Source organism: Hyla sarda, chromosome 13 (genome assembly GCF_029499605.1).
Source record: "Hyla sarda isolate aHylSar1 chromosome 13, aHylSar1.hap1, whole genome shotgun sequence".
Classification (NCBI taxonomy): domain Eukaryota; kingdom Metazoa; phylum Chordata; class Amphibia; order Anura; family Hylidae; genus Hyla; species Hyla sarda.
The window spans coordinates 22496241-22513909 of record NC_079201.1 but is presented as its reverse complement, the minus strand read 5'-3'; the positions used below and the strand labels follow the sequence as shown (position 1 = coordinate 22513909).

At 51.0% G+C, this 17669-nt stretch overlaps 1 protein-coding gene across 1 annotated transcript; it reads right to left on the bottom strand.

Annotated features, from left to right (window-relative positions):
- Window positions 1-397: 397 nt before the first annotated feature.
- On the bottom strand, window positions 398-16575 carry FAM104A (family with sequence similarity 104 member A). The gene is made up of 4 exons (XM_056550675.1): window positions 16483-16575; window positions 11015-11162; window positions 7587-7680; window positions 398-1768 (listed from the first exon to the last, which is right to left on the bottom strand). Exons 2-4 carry the CDS (start codon window positions 11029-11031, stop codon window positions 1544-1546), a joined length of 336 nt encoding a protein of 111 aa, XP_056406650.1. The 5' UTR covers window positions 11032-11162; window positions 16483-16575; the 3' UTR covers window positions 398-1543.
- Window positions 16576-17669: the final 1094 nt, after the last annotated feature.

Genomic DNA, 17669 nt, shown 5'->3' with positions numbered 1-17669 from the left:
TGTAACCCATATACGGTTTAAAAAATTATGTCCGGTTACATCCGTTTTTTAAGAAAAAAAAAAGTATACTTTAACTTTTCACTCTTCACTTTATGAATAAAGTTTCACTTGTTTGATTGAAATTCAAAGAAAAAAAAAATAATTGTGCAAAGTCAAAAACTGTATGGTGCAAACCGAATGGAACCGTACGCACATATGGTTCCCATTAGAGATGAGCGAACTTACAGTAAATTTGATTCGTCACAAACTTCTCGGCTCGGCGGTTGCTGACTTTAGCCTGCATAAATTAGTTCCGCTTTCAGGTGCTCCCGTGGTCTGGAAAAGCTGGATACAGTCCTAGGAAAGAGTCTCCTAGCACTGTATCCACTTTTTCCAGCCCACCGGAGCACCTGAAAGCTGAACTAATTTATGCAGGAAAAGTCATCAACTGCCGAGCCGAGAAGTTGGAGACAAATCAAATTTACTGTAAGTTCGCTCATCTCTAACTCCCATGTTTAAAAAGAAACGTATACGGTTTAACACGGTTTTTCACCAGGACCAAAAACCGTGGTAGGCAACGGTTTTGGGTACGGGGGAAGAAAAAATAAAAATAAAAAATGGACGCAAAACAGATGCATCGTTTGGCATACGGTTTTCAATGGAGAGTCAATGCATACGGTTTTCAATATGGTTCCGTACGGTTTTCACATTGAAAATGTATACGGGAACTGTAATGCAAAAACGTGGTGTGAATGCAGCCTTACAGGGTAAGATCAGCATTGTACCAGTCATTTGATCCAAACCGAGGAGGCGCCATATGGCAGCACGTAACGTGCACAGGGCTTAATGTATCTAGAAATCTGGAATAATGGTTTATGGTAATACAGCTACATAACGTGAGGCAATAGTATTTTTAATGGGACAACCAACACATTTTCGGTCTCTTAGCAAAGCTGGGGTGCAATGTTGGTTCAGGTCGCCATCACATCCTGACAGTGATTGACATGAGGTGTAAGCGCCATAGGTTACATAGCATTAAATAGGCTCCATGGTGTACTGAGGAATAAGCATGGTGACCCTTATGCCAAGCATGGCTGTAAGAGAAGCGCTAGCTATGGAAGCTCTGGTCCAAGACAATAAAGCCCTTTGTCCATTGCTTTTGCTATCTGTAAGTGGAGGCTGAACCAAGCTAGTATATATACAGACCCCCCCAAAAAAAGTGCTAATCCAGGTCACCCGTCAGAAAGGAAAAGAAAAAAATATACAATATTAAATTTACACAACTAAATGCACACAGCAAGATGGCGGCCACTCAGACCACTGAAAGATTTCCCTGGCCAAAAAAAAAAAAGAGCTAAAAACCAAAAATGTAGTCTGTGCAGCCAGAGGGGGGCAGAACTGAGCGTCGGGTAACATTCTGTTACCTTGGGTAATGGATGTGAAATGACAGAATAAAGCCGCCAGGAGACTGCTTGTGGGGTTGCTATGGAAACAACCTAAGGGCTGTATTATTGGCATAAGACGTGTGGTCTGTTTGATGAGCAGGGATTCCATGGCCGACAGGTCAGGAGGAGGAGGAGGGGCAGCCCCGCTGCTGTAGACTGGAGAAGTGCGCTTCTTTTAAGATTTGGTTGATGTGAACATAGGGTCCCTGATTTAGCGCCGACTGCTCTGGGATGGAGACTGGCTGCGGTGTGGCGGGGCCTGAGCCCGATACTGTCTGTGGATTCTCTGACCCGCTGCTGCGATCCAGGCTTACAAAACTGTTAGTGCTGTCGCTCCCTGAAGACTAAAAAAAAAAAAAAGACAACATTTTGAACAGTTTTATAAACATTGTATGTGTTAGCAGCATAGCACCACATAGTAATCACAAAAACAGCACAGCTCCCGAGGGGCCATTACAGTGGTCCTTCAAGTTACAATATTAACCCCTTCAGGACCAAGCCCATTTTGGCCTTAAGGACCAGAGCGTTTTTTGCACATCTGACCACTGTCACTTTAAACATTAATAACTCTGGAATGCTTTTAGTTATCATTCTGATTCCGAGATAGTTTTTTCGTGACATATTCTACTTTAACATAGTGGTAAATTTTTGTTGATACTTGCATCCTTTCTTGGTGAAAAATCCGTAAATTTGATGAAAAATTTGAAAATTTTCCATTTTTCTAACTTTGAAGCTCTCTGCTTGTAAGGAAAATGTATATTACAAATTAAAAAAAATTTTATTCACATATACAATATGTCTACTTTATGTTTGCATCATAAAAGTGACGAGTTTTTACTTTTGGAAGACACCAGAGGGCTTCAAAGTTCAGCAGCAATTTTCCAATTTTTCACAAAATTTTCAAACTCACTATTTTTCAGGGACCAGTTCAGGTTTGAAGTGGATTTGAAGGGTCTTCATATTAGAAATACCCCACAAAAGACCCCATTATAAAAACTGCACCCCCCAAAGTATTCAAAATGACATTCAGTCATCATTTTAACCCTTTAGGTGTTTCACAGGAATAGAAGCAAAGTGAAGGAGAAAATTCACAACCTTCATTTTTTACACTCGCATGTTCTTGTAGACCCAATTTTTGAATTTTTACAAGGGGTAAAAGGAGAAAATGTATACTTATATTTGTAGCCCAATTTCTCTCGAGTAAGCACATACCTCATATGTCTATGTAAAGTGTTCGGCGGGAGCAGTAGAGGGCTCAGAAGGGAAAGAGCGACAAGGGGATTTTGGAGAGTACGTTTTTCTGAAATGGTTTTTGGGGGGCATGTTGCATTTAGGAAGCCCCTATGGTGCCAGAACAGCAAAAACCCCTCACATGGCATACCATTTTGGAAACTAGACCCCTTGAGGAACATAACAAGGAATTAAGTGAGCCTTAATACCCCACAGGTGTTTCACGACTTTGGCATATGTAAAAAAAAATTATTTTTTTTCACTAAAATGTGTGTTTCCCCCCAAATTTCACATTTTTCCAAGGGTTAATAGCAGGAAATACTCCCCAATATTTGTAACCCCTTCTCTTCTGAGTATGGAGGTACCCCATAAGTTGACCTGAAGTGCACTATGGGCGAACTACAATGCTCAGAAGAGAAGGAGTCATATTTGGCTTTTTGAGAGCAAATTTTGCTCGGGGGGCATGTCGCATTTAGGAAGCCCCTATGGTGCCAGAACAGCAAAAAAAAAAAACACATGGCATACCATTTTGGAAACTAGACCCCTTGAGAAATGTAACAAGGAATAAAGTGAGCCTTATAACCCCACAGGTGTTTCACGACTTTTGCATATGTAAAAAAATAAAATAAAATTTCCACTAAAATGTGTGTTTCCCCCCAAATTTCACATTTTTGCAAGGGTTAATAGCAGGAAATACTCCCCAATATTTGTAACCCCTTCTCTTCTGAGTATGAAGGTACCCCATAAGTGGACCTGAAGTGCACTATGGGCGAACTACAATGCTCAGAAGAGAAGGAGTCATATTTGGCTTTTTGGCACCAGTGTTGCAAAACCACAACTCCCAGCATGCATGGTCTGTTAGTGCATGCTTGGAGTTATAGTTTTGCAACAGCTGGAGGCACACAGGTTAGGAAACACGGAGTTAGAAACAGACAATGTTTCCCAACCAGTGTGTCTCCAGTTGTTGCAAAACTACAACTCCCAGCATGCCCAGACAGCTGAAGGTCATGCTGGGAGTTGTAGTTCGGCAACATCTGAAGGGCCAGATGTTGCTGAACTAAAACTCCCAGCATGCCTGGACAGTCAGTGCATACTGGGAGTTGTAGTTTTGCAACAGCTGGAAGAGCACAGATTGGAGACCATTATACAATGGTCTCCAAACTGGGGCCCTCCAGATGTTGCAAAACTACAACTCCCAGCATGCATGGTCTGTTAGTGCATGCTGGGAGTTATAGTTTTGCAACAGCTGGAGGCACACAGGTTAGGAAACACTGAGTTAGAAACAATGTTTCCCAACCAGTGTGTCTCCAGTTGTTGCAAAACTACAACTCCCAGCATGCCCAGACAGCCAAAGGCTGTCTAGGCATGCTGGGAGTTGTAGTTTTCAGACTCCTAGAAGCAGCAGTGAAGATCTTCACTGCTGCCTCTGAGGACCACATACTTACCCGTCGCTGCTCGTCCACGTGGCCGGTCCCGCGCTGCTCCTCGGTCCCGCCGCTGGATCAGGTAAGTCCGCCGGTCCCCACGTGTTCCCCCCCGAATGCCGCAGGTCCCCGCGAGCCCCTGCAGCCTTCGTCCCCCGTTCTGCCCGACTTCCAGGGGCGGGCAGTGCGGGGGATCTGAACTTTCACCCCAGATCACTGTGATTGGTCCACAGGGACCAATCACAGTGATCGCTGACCAGGACCATCAATGGATGGTCCTGGGGGTGAAGCAGAAGTTGTCCCCTGCTGGAAAACAGCGGGACTTCTGCCAGTTAACCCGTGCGATGCTGCGCATCGCCGGGTTAACTGAATGTCATTTATAAACGCCGGGATGCGCGAACGCACTGCACAACCCGGCGTTTATATATGACATTCTGCGGGAAGGGGTTAAAGGAGTAGTCCAGTCCCGAAAAACGTATCCCCTATCCTAAGGATAGGGGATAAGTTTCAGATTGCGGGGGGTCTGAGCGCTGGGGCCCCCCCCTCAATCTCCCGTACAGAGCCCCCCCTGGGGCGCTGGGGCCCCCCCTCAATCTCCCGAACAGAACATGTAATACCTCCCTGTACTGTAGGGGGGCGCTACCAGACACCAGTCAGTGCATGCACTTCAGTAATACAAGGTTTCACCAGTAAATGCCTATTATGATTGGTCGGTTCTTCCGGCCATTGACATGTTTCTTAGATCTGGACTGTCTGTACATGGTATGTTGAGTCTGGTTTCAAGTTACAATGGTCCAGAAAAGATCATTGTATGTTGACGGCCATTGCAAGTTGAGGGATCACTGTATTCTACAGCAGCGTTTTCCAAACAGTGTGTCTTCAGCTGTTGCAAAACTACAGCTCCCAGCATTTCCAGACAGCCAAAGGCTGTCTGGGAATGCTGGGAGTTGTAGTTTTGCAACAGCTGAAGACACACTGTTTGGAAAACACTGCTGTAGAGATAGGTGTGGGTCCTGAGGATATACAAGAGATGGGAATATTACTTTAAATACCAGCAGCTACCATGGCAAGTGTCCAGGAGGAAAGCCCTTTTCCTTAGGCACACAGACCTCCTTGTAGAGTGTCCCCAGCCTCTTTTCTCAGCTATGATTGGCAGCTCTAGTGTCCAATCAGGAGTCTTTTAAAATTCAGGGCACCTAGAAAAAGTGCTCCTTCCCTGGTAACTTATCTTAGGGTCGGATGAGACAAGTGGGGTCCTGCAAGATGTTCCCACTCCCAGACTGTCTGTCTAACTAGCAACTCTAGTCAGTCACTGAGGCCAAAACAGACAGCGCATGACTATACAAAAAAATCCAATTACTACAGCAGGAACTAAGCCATAACGGGTCAGTAATGGCCAAAAAAATACATACAGTAAAATCTCCCTTAGTGGACACCTCCCAATAGCGGACAGTTTTTAATTCCCTGGTAAAGTCCCATAAGACAATGTACACTGCTCAAAAAAATAAAGGGAACACTAAGATAACACATCCTAGATCTGAATGAATGAACTAATCGTGTGAAATACTTTCATCTTTACATAGTTGAATGTCCAGACAACAAAATCACACAAAAATTATCAATGGAAATCAAATTTATCAACCCATGGAGGTCTGGATATGGAGTCACACTCAAAATCACAGGGGAAAACCCCACTACAGGCTGATCCAACGTTATGTAATGTCCTTAATACAAGTCAAAATGAGGCTCAATAGTGTGTGTGGCCTCCACGTGCCCATATGACCTCCCTACAATGACCGGGCATGCTCCTGATGAGGTGGCAGATGGTCTCCTGAGGGATGTCCTCCCAGACCTGGACTAAAGCATCCGCCAACTCCTGGACAGTCTGTGGTGGATGGAGCGACACATGATGTCCCAGATGTGCTCAAACGGATTCAGGTCTGGGGAACAGGCGGCCAGTCCATAGCATCAACGCCTTCCTCTTGCAGGAACTGCTGACACACTCCAGCCACATGAGGTCTAGCATTGTCTTGCATTAGGAGGAACCCAGGGCCAACCGCACCAGAATATGGTCTCACAAGGGGTCTGAGGATCTCATCTCGGTACCTAATGGCAGTCAGGCTACCTCTGGCAAGCACATGGATGGCTGTGCGTCCCCCCAAAGAAATGCCACCCCACACTATTACTGACCCACCGCCAAACCGGTCATGATGGAGGATGTTGCAGGCAGCGTCTCCAGACTCTGTCACGTCTGTCACATGTGCTCAGTGTGAACCTGCTTTCATTTGTGAAGAGCACAGGGCACCAGTGGTGAATTTGCCAATCTTGGTGTTCTCTGGCAAATGCCAAACATCCTGCACGGTGTTGGGCTGTAAGCACAACCCCCACCTGTGGATGTCAGGCCCTCATACCACCCGCATGGAGTCTATTTCTGACTGTTTTAGTGGACACATTTGTGGCCTGCTGGAGGTCATTTTGCAGGGCTCTGGCAGTGCTCCTTCTGCTCCTCCTTGCACAAAGGCGGAGGTAGTGGTCCGGCTGCTGGGTTATTGCCCTTATACAGCCTCCTCCACATCTCCTGGTAGCGCCTCCACACTACGCTGACAGACACAGCAAACCTTCTTGCCACAGCTCGCATTGATGTGCCATCCTGGATGAGTTGCACTACCTGAGCCACTTGTGTGGGTTGTAGACCCCGTCTCATGCTACCACTAGAGTGAAAACATCGCCAGCATTCAAAAGTGACCAGAACATCAGCCAGGAAGCATAGGAACTGAGAAGTGGTCTGTGGTCACCACTGGCAGAACCGCTCCTTTATTGGGGGTGTCTTGCTAATTGACTATAATCCCCACCTGTTGCCTGTTCCATTTGCACAACAGCATGTGAAATTGATTATCAATCAGTGTTCTTCCTGAGTGGACAGTGTGATCTCACAGAAGTGTCATTGACTTGGAATTACATTGTGGTGTTTAAGTGTTCCCTTTATTTTTTTGAGCAGTGTATTTGCACCCTCCAAGTAGGGGACACTCCCCAATAGCGGACGCAGGCACACCCACAATAGGGGAAAAAACACTCCCAAATAGGGGACAGCAAGGCTTATGTGGCGGTTTTACCTTGCATACAGGGTCGCCGTCGGGGGGGGGGGGGGGTACAGTGGCATAATGCATGGGGGAATAAAATGGCCCAGGGTATAAGAGGGGGAATGAAGTGATGCAGAGGGTGATAAGGGGAGATTAAACGACACTGGGAGATTCTACTGTAATAGCTTTTTATTTTGTTTTATAGGTAATTACACTCTGGAGTGAGTACAGTATAGTATTCGATCATTTAGGAAGAATTTTGAGCCTTTTTCCCAATAGGGGGACATCTCCCAATAGTGGACACTTTTATTCCAGTGAATGTCCGCTATTGGGAGATTCTACTGTATCTGGAATTACAAGGATAAGGATTCATTGTCTAATGAAGCAAAAGGTAAATAAGTATCCGGTACAGGGTGCAGGACACTTACCTCTGCCTCAGCCTCCCAGTCCTGGAATGTGGGGTTCCTATTGCTCCGTTTAGACTGTGGCAGCTGGGAGACATCATTGTTTCGCCGTCTCTTCCTACAAACATAGAATTATAGATTGATAAGAGGGAATATTCCAGCTATATACAGGAGCTATATAGAGAGATCTGATACTGATGGTGACCTAGATCCACACGGTTTACATAACACTGAACCAGTGCAGCCTCAGGCTTTAGGCCTGTACGTTTCTATATGAGGGTTTAGATTAGTGGTCTAAAACTGTGGCCCTCCAGATGTTGCAAAACTTCAACTCCCAGCATGAGAAGTTGAAGTTTTGCAACATCTGGAGGGCCACAGTTTGAGACCACTGCTATAGATGAAGCTTGAAAATGAGCAACACCTTCTCTCATCTTCTCACCAGACACCAAACCTTGATCCGATGAGCATCATTCATTTTTTCACATTGAGGGGAGGAGAGAGAGTTTTGGAAGCAGTTTACAGTGTGTGGAGATTTGGGAAAAACACAGCTCAATAGTATGCCAATCCCTGGGGGTCAGTGTATTACTCACTATTTAGTATGAGCTGACTGGGAAATGTTGTCAAGATTTAGAGAGATAGATAGATGGAGAGATGGAGAGACACATAGATAGAGACACACACAGATAGATAGATAGAGAGAGACACAGATAGAGAGAGACCCATAGATAGGGAGAGACACAGATAGAGATAGATAGATAGAGAGAGAGAGAGACACACACACAGATAGAGACCCACAGATAGAGAGAAGAGAGATAGAGAGAGACCCACAGATAGATAGAGAGAGAGACCTATAGAGAGAGAGAGAGAGAGAGAGACCTATAGAGAGAGAGAGACCTATAGAGAGAGAGAGAGAGAGACCTATAGAGAGAGAGACCGAGAGACCTATAGAGAGAGAGAGAGAGAGAGACCTATAGAGAGAGAGAGACCTATAGAGAGAGAGAGAGAGAGAGACCTATAGAGAGAGAGACCGAGAGACCTATAGAGAGAGAGACCGAGAGACCTATAGAGAGAGAGACCTATAGAGAGAGAGACCTATAGAGAGAGAGACCTATATAGAGAGAGACCTATAGAGAGAGAGACCTATAGAGAGAGAGAGAGACCTAGAGAGAGAGAGAGACCTAGAGAGAGAGAGAGAGACCTAGAGAGAGAGAGAGACCTATAGAGAGAGACCTATAGAGAGAGAGAGAGACCTATAGAGAGAGACCTATAGAGAGAGAGAGAGACCTATAGAGAGAGAGACCTATAGAGAGAGAGAGAGAGAGAGACCTATAGAGAGAGAGAGAGAGACCTATAGAGAGAGAGAGAGACCTATAGAGAGAGAGAGACCTATAGAGAGAGAGAGACCTATATAGAGAGAGAGACCTATATAGAGAGAGACCTATAGAGAGAGAGACCTATAGAGAGAGAGAGACCTATAGAGAGAGAGAGACCTATAGAGAGAGAGAGACCTATAGAGAGAGACCTATAGAGAGAGACCTATAGAGAGAGAGAGAGAGACCTATAGAGAGAGAGAGAGAGAGAGAGACCTATAGAGAGAGAGAGAGAGAGAGACCTATAGAGAGAGAGAGAGAGACCTATAGAGAGAGAGAGAGAGACCTATAGAGAGAGAGAGAGAGACCTATAGAGAGAGAGAGAGACCTATAGAGAGAGAGAGAGAGACCTATAGAGAGAGAGAGACCTATAGAGAGAGAGAGAGAGACCTATAGAGAGAGAGAGAGACCTATAGAGAGAGAGAGAGACCTATAGAGAGAGAGAGACCTATAGAGAGAGAGAGAGAGAGAGAGAGAGACCTATAGAGAGAGACCTATAGAGAGAGAGACCTATAGAGAGAGAGAGAGAGACCTATAGAGAGAGAGACCTATAGAGAGAGAGAGAGAGAGACCTATAGAGAGAGAGAGAGACCTATAGAGAGAGAGAGACCTATAGAGAGAGAGAGACCTATAGAGAGAGACCTATAGAGAGAGAAAGACCTATAGAGAGACCTATATATATATATATATATATATATATATATATATATATATATATATAGAGAGAGAGAGAGAGAGAGAGAGAGAGAGAGAGAGAGAGAGATATAGATATATATATATATATATATATATATATATATATATATATATATATATATATATAGCAGTGCAGCAGTGACTGTGCAGGACTAGAACAGAGACTCAGGAGTTTCCCCAAGAGAAAGGTAACAAGATAAACTCCTGAGTCATCATCATACAATAGGATTAAAGGAGCTTAAAGGGGAACTTTAATCAAAAGCACTTTCTGATACATCAAACACAAGATCTCTTTCAGTACTGCAATACTAGACATGGGCCAAGGTGAAAGTGGGGATCTCCCATACGGGGACCCGGAACTGCTGCGGCTAATGGTTGTGTTGTCGACCTCACTAAGACCCACTCTCCATTCAGCTCTATGGGAGAGGCAGGGGGGGGGGCACGAACGCTGCATCTCCACCTCTCCCATAGAGATTCATGGAGGGGGCGTGTGGGCCGCAGCACCCCCAGACACTTAGGGGAGATTTATCAAAACCTGTCCAGAGGAAAGATTGTGGAGTTTCCCATAGCAACCAATCAGATCGCTTCTTTCATTTTTCAGAGCCCTTTAAAAAAAAAAAAAAAATAAATGAAAGAAGCGATCTGATTGGTTGCCATGGACAACTCAGCAACTTTTCCTCTGGACAGGTCTTGTAAATCGCCTCCTTATTTCCTATCCTGTGGATAGGCGATTAGTTGTCTAAGGCTGAAGTACTCCGTTAAATAACATATGGTAGGTAGGGACCCTACAGACATCGTGCCATACCCTCATGCATTAAAAAAAAAAAAAAAAAAAAAAAGTAAAAAAAAAAATGAAATTCCTAAAAAAAAAAAATGTTCTCAGGAAAATGTAGAGGTTTAAGCGTGTTCCTTCCCCTGATTTAAAACCAAGAGCACATACTTCCCTCCCCTGCTCCCCCAACACTGCTGTCATCAGATTTGTCTGTCTGCGCTCCTGCTCTGCCAGTGACCACCCGCTCAGCTATAGACTGACCGGGAGCAGGAAGTCATCAAGAGGACAAACATCTGACAGCTGCAGCGCCAGGGGAGCAGGAAGTCATCAAGAGGACAAACATCTGACAGCTGCAGCGCCAGGGGAGCAGGAAGTCATCAAGAGGACAAACATCTGACAGCTGCAGCGCCAGGGGAGCAGGAAGTCATCAAGAGGACAAACATCTGACAGCTGCAGCGCCAGGGGAGCGGGGGAGGTAAGTATGCTGGTGTCTGACATTTTAATGCAATAGCAGTCGGTCATGAGGCTTCATACATTCGTAATGGCGCCATGACTGATATATGTATTGATCAGACTAATACATTTTACTAGAATTTTAAGATATCATTTCTGACCTGCTATCAGGCAACATCGGGACTCTGTGCTCCGGCTCTCCCGGGATCCGCAGTCTGACAAAGAAGGGGAAAGGTTGTGTCCCACAGGAAATAAGTGGAGGGGACAAGTGCGCCCGCTGTCCAGTAAGACACTTCTGCTTAGTCCAGGCTGAAAAAAGGAAAAAAAATCAGATATATAAATAGTGGGAAAAATTCACAATGAGACATCAAATACCGCAGGGGAAAAACACCCAAACACCATCCCCCTGCCCCGGGGAGTCTAGGATAACTGGGCACCGTGCCCCCTCCTCCTCTGATAACCGGGCACCGTGCCCCCCTCCTCCGATAACCGGGCACCGTGCCCCCCCTCCTCCTCCTCCGATAACCGGGCACCGTGCCCCCCTCCTCCTCCTCCGATAACCGGGCACCGTGCCCCCTCCTCCGATAACCGGGCACCGTGCCCCTCCTCCTCCGATAACCGGGCACCGTGCCCCCTCCTCCGATAACCGGGCACCGTGCCCCCTCCTCCGATAACCGGGCACCGTGCCCCCTCCTCCGATAACCGGGCACCGTGCCCCCTCCTCCTCCTCCGATAACCGGGCACCGTGCCCCCCCCTCCTCCGATAACCGGGCACCGTGCCCCCCCCCCTCCTCCGATAACCGGGCACCGTGCCCCCCCCCCCTCCGATAACCGGGCACCGTGCCCCCCCCCCTCCTCCGATAACCGGGCACCGTGCCCCCCCCCCCCCCTCCTCCGATAACCGGGCACCGTGCCCCCCCCCTCCTCCGATAACCGGGCACCGTGCCCCCCCCTCCTCCGATAACCGGGGCACCGTGCCCCCCCCCTCCTCCTCCTCCTAAGATGACCGGGCACCGTGCCCCCCCTCCTCCTAAGATGCCCGGGCACCGTGGCCCCCCCTCCTCCTCCTCCTCCTAAGATGAACCGGGCACCGTGCCCCCCCTCCTCCTCCTCCTAAGATGACCGGGGCACCGTGCCCCCCCTCCTCCTCCTCCTAAGATGACACGCGGGCACCGTGCCCCCTCCCTCCACCTCCTCCTAAGATGACCGGGCACCGTCCCCCCCCTCCTCCTCCTCCTAAGATGACCGGGGCACCGTTGCCCCCCTCCCCCTCCTCCTCCTAAGATGACCGGGGCACCGTTGCCCCTCCTCCTCCTCCTAAGATGACCGGGCACCGTGCCCCTCCTCCTCCTCCTAAGATGACCGGGCACCGTGCCCCTCCTCCTCCTAAGATGACCGGGCACCGTGCCCGTGCCCCTCCTCCTCCTCCTAAGATGACCGGGCACCGTGCCCGTGCCCCTCCTCCTCCTCCTAAGATGACCGGGCACCGTGCCCCTCCTCCTCCTCCTAAGATGACCGGGGCACCGTGCCGTGCCCCTCCTCCTAAAGATGACCGGGGCACCGTGCCCGTGCCCCTCCTCCTCTTCCTAAGATGACCGGGGCACCGTGCTCGTGCCCCTCCTCCCCTAAGATGACCGGGGCACCGTGCCCGTGCCCCTCCTCCTCCTCCTAAGATGACCGGGGCACCGTGCCCCTCCTCCTCCTAAGATGACCGGGCACCGTGCCCCCCCTCCTCCTCCTCCTAAGATGACCGGGCACCGTGCCCCCCCTCCTCCTCCTAAGATGACCGGGCACCGTGCCCCCCCACCCTCCTCCTAAGATGACCGGGCACCGTGCCCCCCTCCTCCTCCTAAGATGACCGGGCACCGTGCCCCCCTCTCCTCCTCCTAAGATGACCGGGCACCGTGCCCCCCTCCTCCTCCTAAGATGACCGGGCACCGTGCCCCCCTCCTCCTCCTAAGATGACCGGGCACCGTGCCCCCCCTCCTCTCCTAAGATGACCGGGCACCGTTGCCCCCCCCTCCTCCTCCTAAGATGACCGGGCACCGTGCCCCCCCTCCTCCTCCTAAGATGACCGGGCACCGTGGCCCCCCCTCCTCCTCCTAAGATGACCGGGCACCGTGCCCCCCCTCCTCCTCCTAAGATGACCGGGACACCGTGCCCTCCCCCTCCTCTCCTCTAAGATGACCGGGCACCGTGCCCCCCCTCCTCCTCCTAAGATGACCGGGCACCGTGCCCCCCCTCCTCCTCCTAAGATGACCGGGCACCGTGCCCCCCCTCCTCCTCCTCCTAAGATGACCGGGCACCGTGCCCCCCCCCTCCTCCTCCTAAGATGACCGGGCACCGTGGCCCCCCCTCCTCCTCCTCCTAAGATGACTCGGGCACCGTGCCCCCCCCTCCTCCTCCTCCTAAGATGACCGGGCACCGTGCCCCCCCTCCTCCCCTCCTCCTAAGATGACCTGGGCACCGTGCCCCCCCTCCTCCTCCTCCTAAGATGACCGGGGCACCGTGCCCCCCCTCCTCCTCCTACTAAGATGACCGGCACCCGTGCCCTCCTCCTCCTAAGATGACCGGGCACCGTGCCCCCCCTCCTCCTAAGATAACCGGGCACCGTGCCCCCCTCCTCCTAAGATAACGTGCCCCCCTCCTCCTCTGATAACCGGGCACCGTGCCCCCCTCCTCCTCTGATAACCGGGCACCGTGCCCCCCTCCTCCTCTGATAACCGGGCCCCCTCCTCCTCTGATAACCGGCACCGTGCCCCCCTCCTCCTCTGATAACCGGGCACCGTGCCCCCCTCCTCCTCTGATAACCGGGCACGTGCCCCCCCCTCCTCCTCTGATAACCGGGCACCGTGCCCCCCTCCTCCTCTGATAACCGGGCACCGTGCCCCCCCTCCTCCTCTGATAACCGGGCACCGTGCCCCCCTCCTCCTCTGATAACCGGGCACCGTGGCCCCCCCTCCTTCTCTGATAACCGGGCACCGTGCGCCCCCTCCTCCTCTGATAACCGGGCACGTGCCCCTTCCTCCTCTGATAACCGGGCACCGTGCCCCTCCTCCTCTGATAACCGGGCACCGGTGCCCCTTCCTCCTCTGATAACCGGGCACCGTGCCCCTTCCTCCTCTGATAACCGGGCACCGTGCCCCTTCCTCCTCTGATAACCGGGCACCGTGCCCCTTCCTCCTCTGATAACCGGGCACCGTGCCCCCTTCCTCCTCTGATAACCGGGCACCGTGCCCCTTCTCCTCTGATAACCGGGCACCGTGCCCCCTCCTCCTCTGATAACCGGGCACCGTTCCCCCTCCTCCTCTGATAACCTGGCACCGTTCCCCCTCCTCCTCTGATAACCGGGCACCGTGCCCCCTCCTCCTCCTCTGATAACCGGGCACCGTGCCCCCTCCTCCTCCTAAGATTACCGGGCACCGTGCCCCCCCTCCTCCTAAGATGACCCGGGCACCGTGCCCCCCCTCCTCCTAAGATGACCGGGCACCGTGCCCCCCCTCCTCCTAAGATGACCGGGCACCGTGCCCCCCTCCTCCTAAGATGACCGGGCACCGTGCCCCCCCTCCTCCTAAGATGAACCGGGGCACCGTGCCCCCCTCCTCCTAAGATGACCGGGCACCGTGCCCCCCTCCTCCTAAGATGACCGGGCACCGTGCCCCCCCTCCTCCTAAGATGACCGGGCACCGTGCCCCCCCTCCTCCTAAGATGACCGGGCACCGTGCCCCCCCTCCTCCTAAGATGACCGGGCACCGTGCCCCCCCTCCTCCTAAGATGACCGGGCACCGTGCCCCCCCTCCTCCTAAGATGACCGGGCACCGTGCCCCCCTCCTCCTCCTAAGATGACCGGGCACCGTGCCCCCCTCCTCCTCCTAAGATGACCGGGCACCGTGCCCCCCCTCCTCCTCCGATAACCGGGCACCGTGCTCCTCCTCCGATAACCGGTCACCGTGCCCCCCTCCTCCTCCGATAACCGTGGCCCCTCCTCCTCCGATAACCGGGCACCGTGCCCCCCTCCTCCTCCGATAACCGGGCACCGTGCCCCCCCTCCTCCTCCGGGCACCGTACCCCCCCTCCGATAACCGGGCACCGTACCCCCCCCTCCGATAACCGGGCACCGTGTCCCCCCTCCTCCTCCGATAACCGTGCCCCCCCTCATCCTCCGATAACCGTGCCCCCCCTCCTCCTCCGATAACCGGGCACCGTGCCCCCCCTCCTCCTCCTCCGATAACCGGGCCCCCTCCTCCTCCTCCGATAACCGGGCACCGTGCCCCCCTCCTCCTCCTCCGATAACCGGGCACCGTGCCCCCCTCCTCCGATAACCGGGCACCGTTCCCCCTCCTCCTCCTCCGATAACCGGGCACCGTGCCCCCCTCCTCCTATAACCGGGCCCCCTCCTCCTCCTCCGATAACCGGGCACCGTGCCCCCCTCCTCCGATAACCGGGCACCGTGCCCCCCTCCTCCGATAACCGGGCACCGTTCCCCCCTCCTCCTCCTCCGATAACCGGGCACCGTGCCCCCCTCCTCCTCCTCCTCCGATAACCGGGCACCGTGCCCCCCTCCTCCTCCTCTGATAACCGGGCACCGTGCCCCCCCCTCCTCCTCAGATAACCAGGCACCGTGCCCCCCCTCCTCCTCAGATAACCGGGCACCGTGCCCCCCTCCTCCTAAGATAACCGGGCATCGTGCCCCCCTCCTCCTAAGATAACCGGGCACCGTGCCCCCCTCCTCCTCTGATAACCGGGCACCGTGCCCCCCTCCTCCTCTGATAACCGGGCACCGTGCCCCCCTCCTCCTCTGATAACCGGGCACCGTGCCCCCCTCCTCCTCTGATAACCGGGCACCGTGCCCCCCTCCTCCTCTGATAACCGGGCACCGTGCCCCCCTCCTCCTCCTCTGATAACCGGGCACCGTGCCCCCCTCCTCCTCCTCTGATAACCGGGCACCGTGCCCCCCTCCTCCTCCTCTGATAACCGGGCACCGTGCCCCCCTCCTCCTCTGATAACCGCGCACCATGCCCCCCTCCTCTGATAACCGGGCACCGTGCCCCCCTCCTCCTCCTCTGATAAACGGGCACCGTGCCCCCCTCCTCCTCCTCTGATAACCGGGCACCGTGCCCCCCTCCTCCTCCTCTGATAACCGGGCACCGTGCCCCCCCTCCTCCTCTGATAACCGGGCACCGTGCCCCCCTCCTCCTCTGATAACCGCGCACCATGCCCCCTCCTCCTCTGATAACCGGGCACCGTGCCCCCCTCCTCCTCTGATAACCGCGCACCATGCCCCCTCCTCCTCTGATAACCGGGCACTGTGCCCCCTCCTCCTCTGATAACCGGGCACTGTGCCCCCTCCTCCTCTGATAACCAGGCACTGTGCCCCCTCCTCCTCTGATAACCGGGCACTGTGCCCCCTCTGTACTGTAGCCGCAGAGGGCAGTCACAGGCAGTTACATAGTTCCATCTAGTCACGGGCCGCCCCGGCATTCTGAGCCTTGCAGTTCCCCGGCAGCCATAAAGATACAAAAGGCTGCTCCGCCCCCTCCCCGGGCTCCCGAGGGCTCTTACCTCCCGCTTCTACTTAGCTGAGTCTCCCTGAGGCTTCTGCCCCGGCCCCTCCCCGACCAGCTCATACTCTTCCTCCGCTGGCTGGAGCTCTCATACTCCGCCAGGTTCCATGCTCCAAGCCGCTGCCCCAACCGGATACAGGCCCCAGTGACGTCACCGTGCGTGCCTCACCCGCGTTCTGATAGGTCGATAGGCAGGCAGCGCGTAAGTGTCGCCGGGGCAGAAGGAAGGAAAGCCATTTTATTGGTTTTATAAATATATATATATATATATATATATATATATAAATATATATATATATACATATATATATATATATATATACACTGTATATATATATATATATATATATATATATGTATACTGTATATATTTATTATGTGTGCTTGTACATACATATATTCTTACTTCATTTATGAATTATATATATATATATATATATATATATATATATAATGTGTGCTTGTACATACATATATTCTTACTTCATTTATGAATTATATATATATATATATATATATATATATATATATAATGTGTGCTTGTACATACATATATTCTTACTTCATTTATGAATTATATATATATATATATATATATATATATATATATATAATGTGTGCTTGTACATACATATATTCTTACTTCATTTATGAATTATATATATATAATGTGTGCTTGTACATACATATATTCTTACTTCATTTATGAATTATATATATATATATATATATATATATATATATATATATAGATAGAGCAGGAAAGCAGCACTCCAGGGTAAGAAAAAGTGCTCGGGTGCCTACTGTGTCGGGTCTAGGTTGGGGACCCCTCCAAACACAGAAAAATAAATAAACAGTGGCACACCAGGTGTAAGCAAAAAATAAAATGTGATTTATTCCAGAGACGTGTAGGCAACGTTTCAGCTGGCTCACCCAGCCATTTTCAAGCAACAAATGACTGTGAGTCATTTGTTGCTTGAAAATGGCTGGGTGAGCCAGCTGAAACGTTGCCTACACGTCTCTGGAATAAATCACATTTTATTTTTTGCTTACACCTGGTGTGCCACTGTTTATTTATTTTTCTATATATATATATATATATATATATATATATATATATATATATATATATATATATAATGTGTGCTTGTACATAAATATATTCTTACTTCATTTATGACGTATTCACAGGACATACCATAAATGTCTTATCTCTACAACCTGCTCCTCTCTTAGCCCCGTTCGAACATGT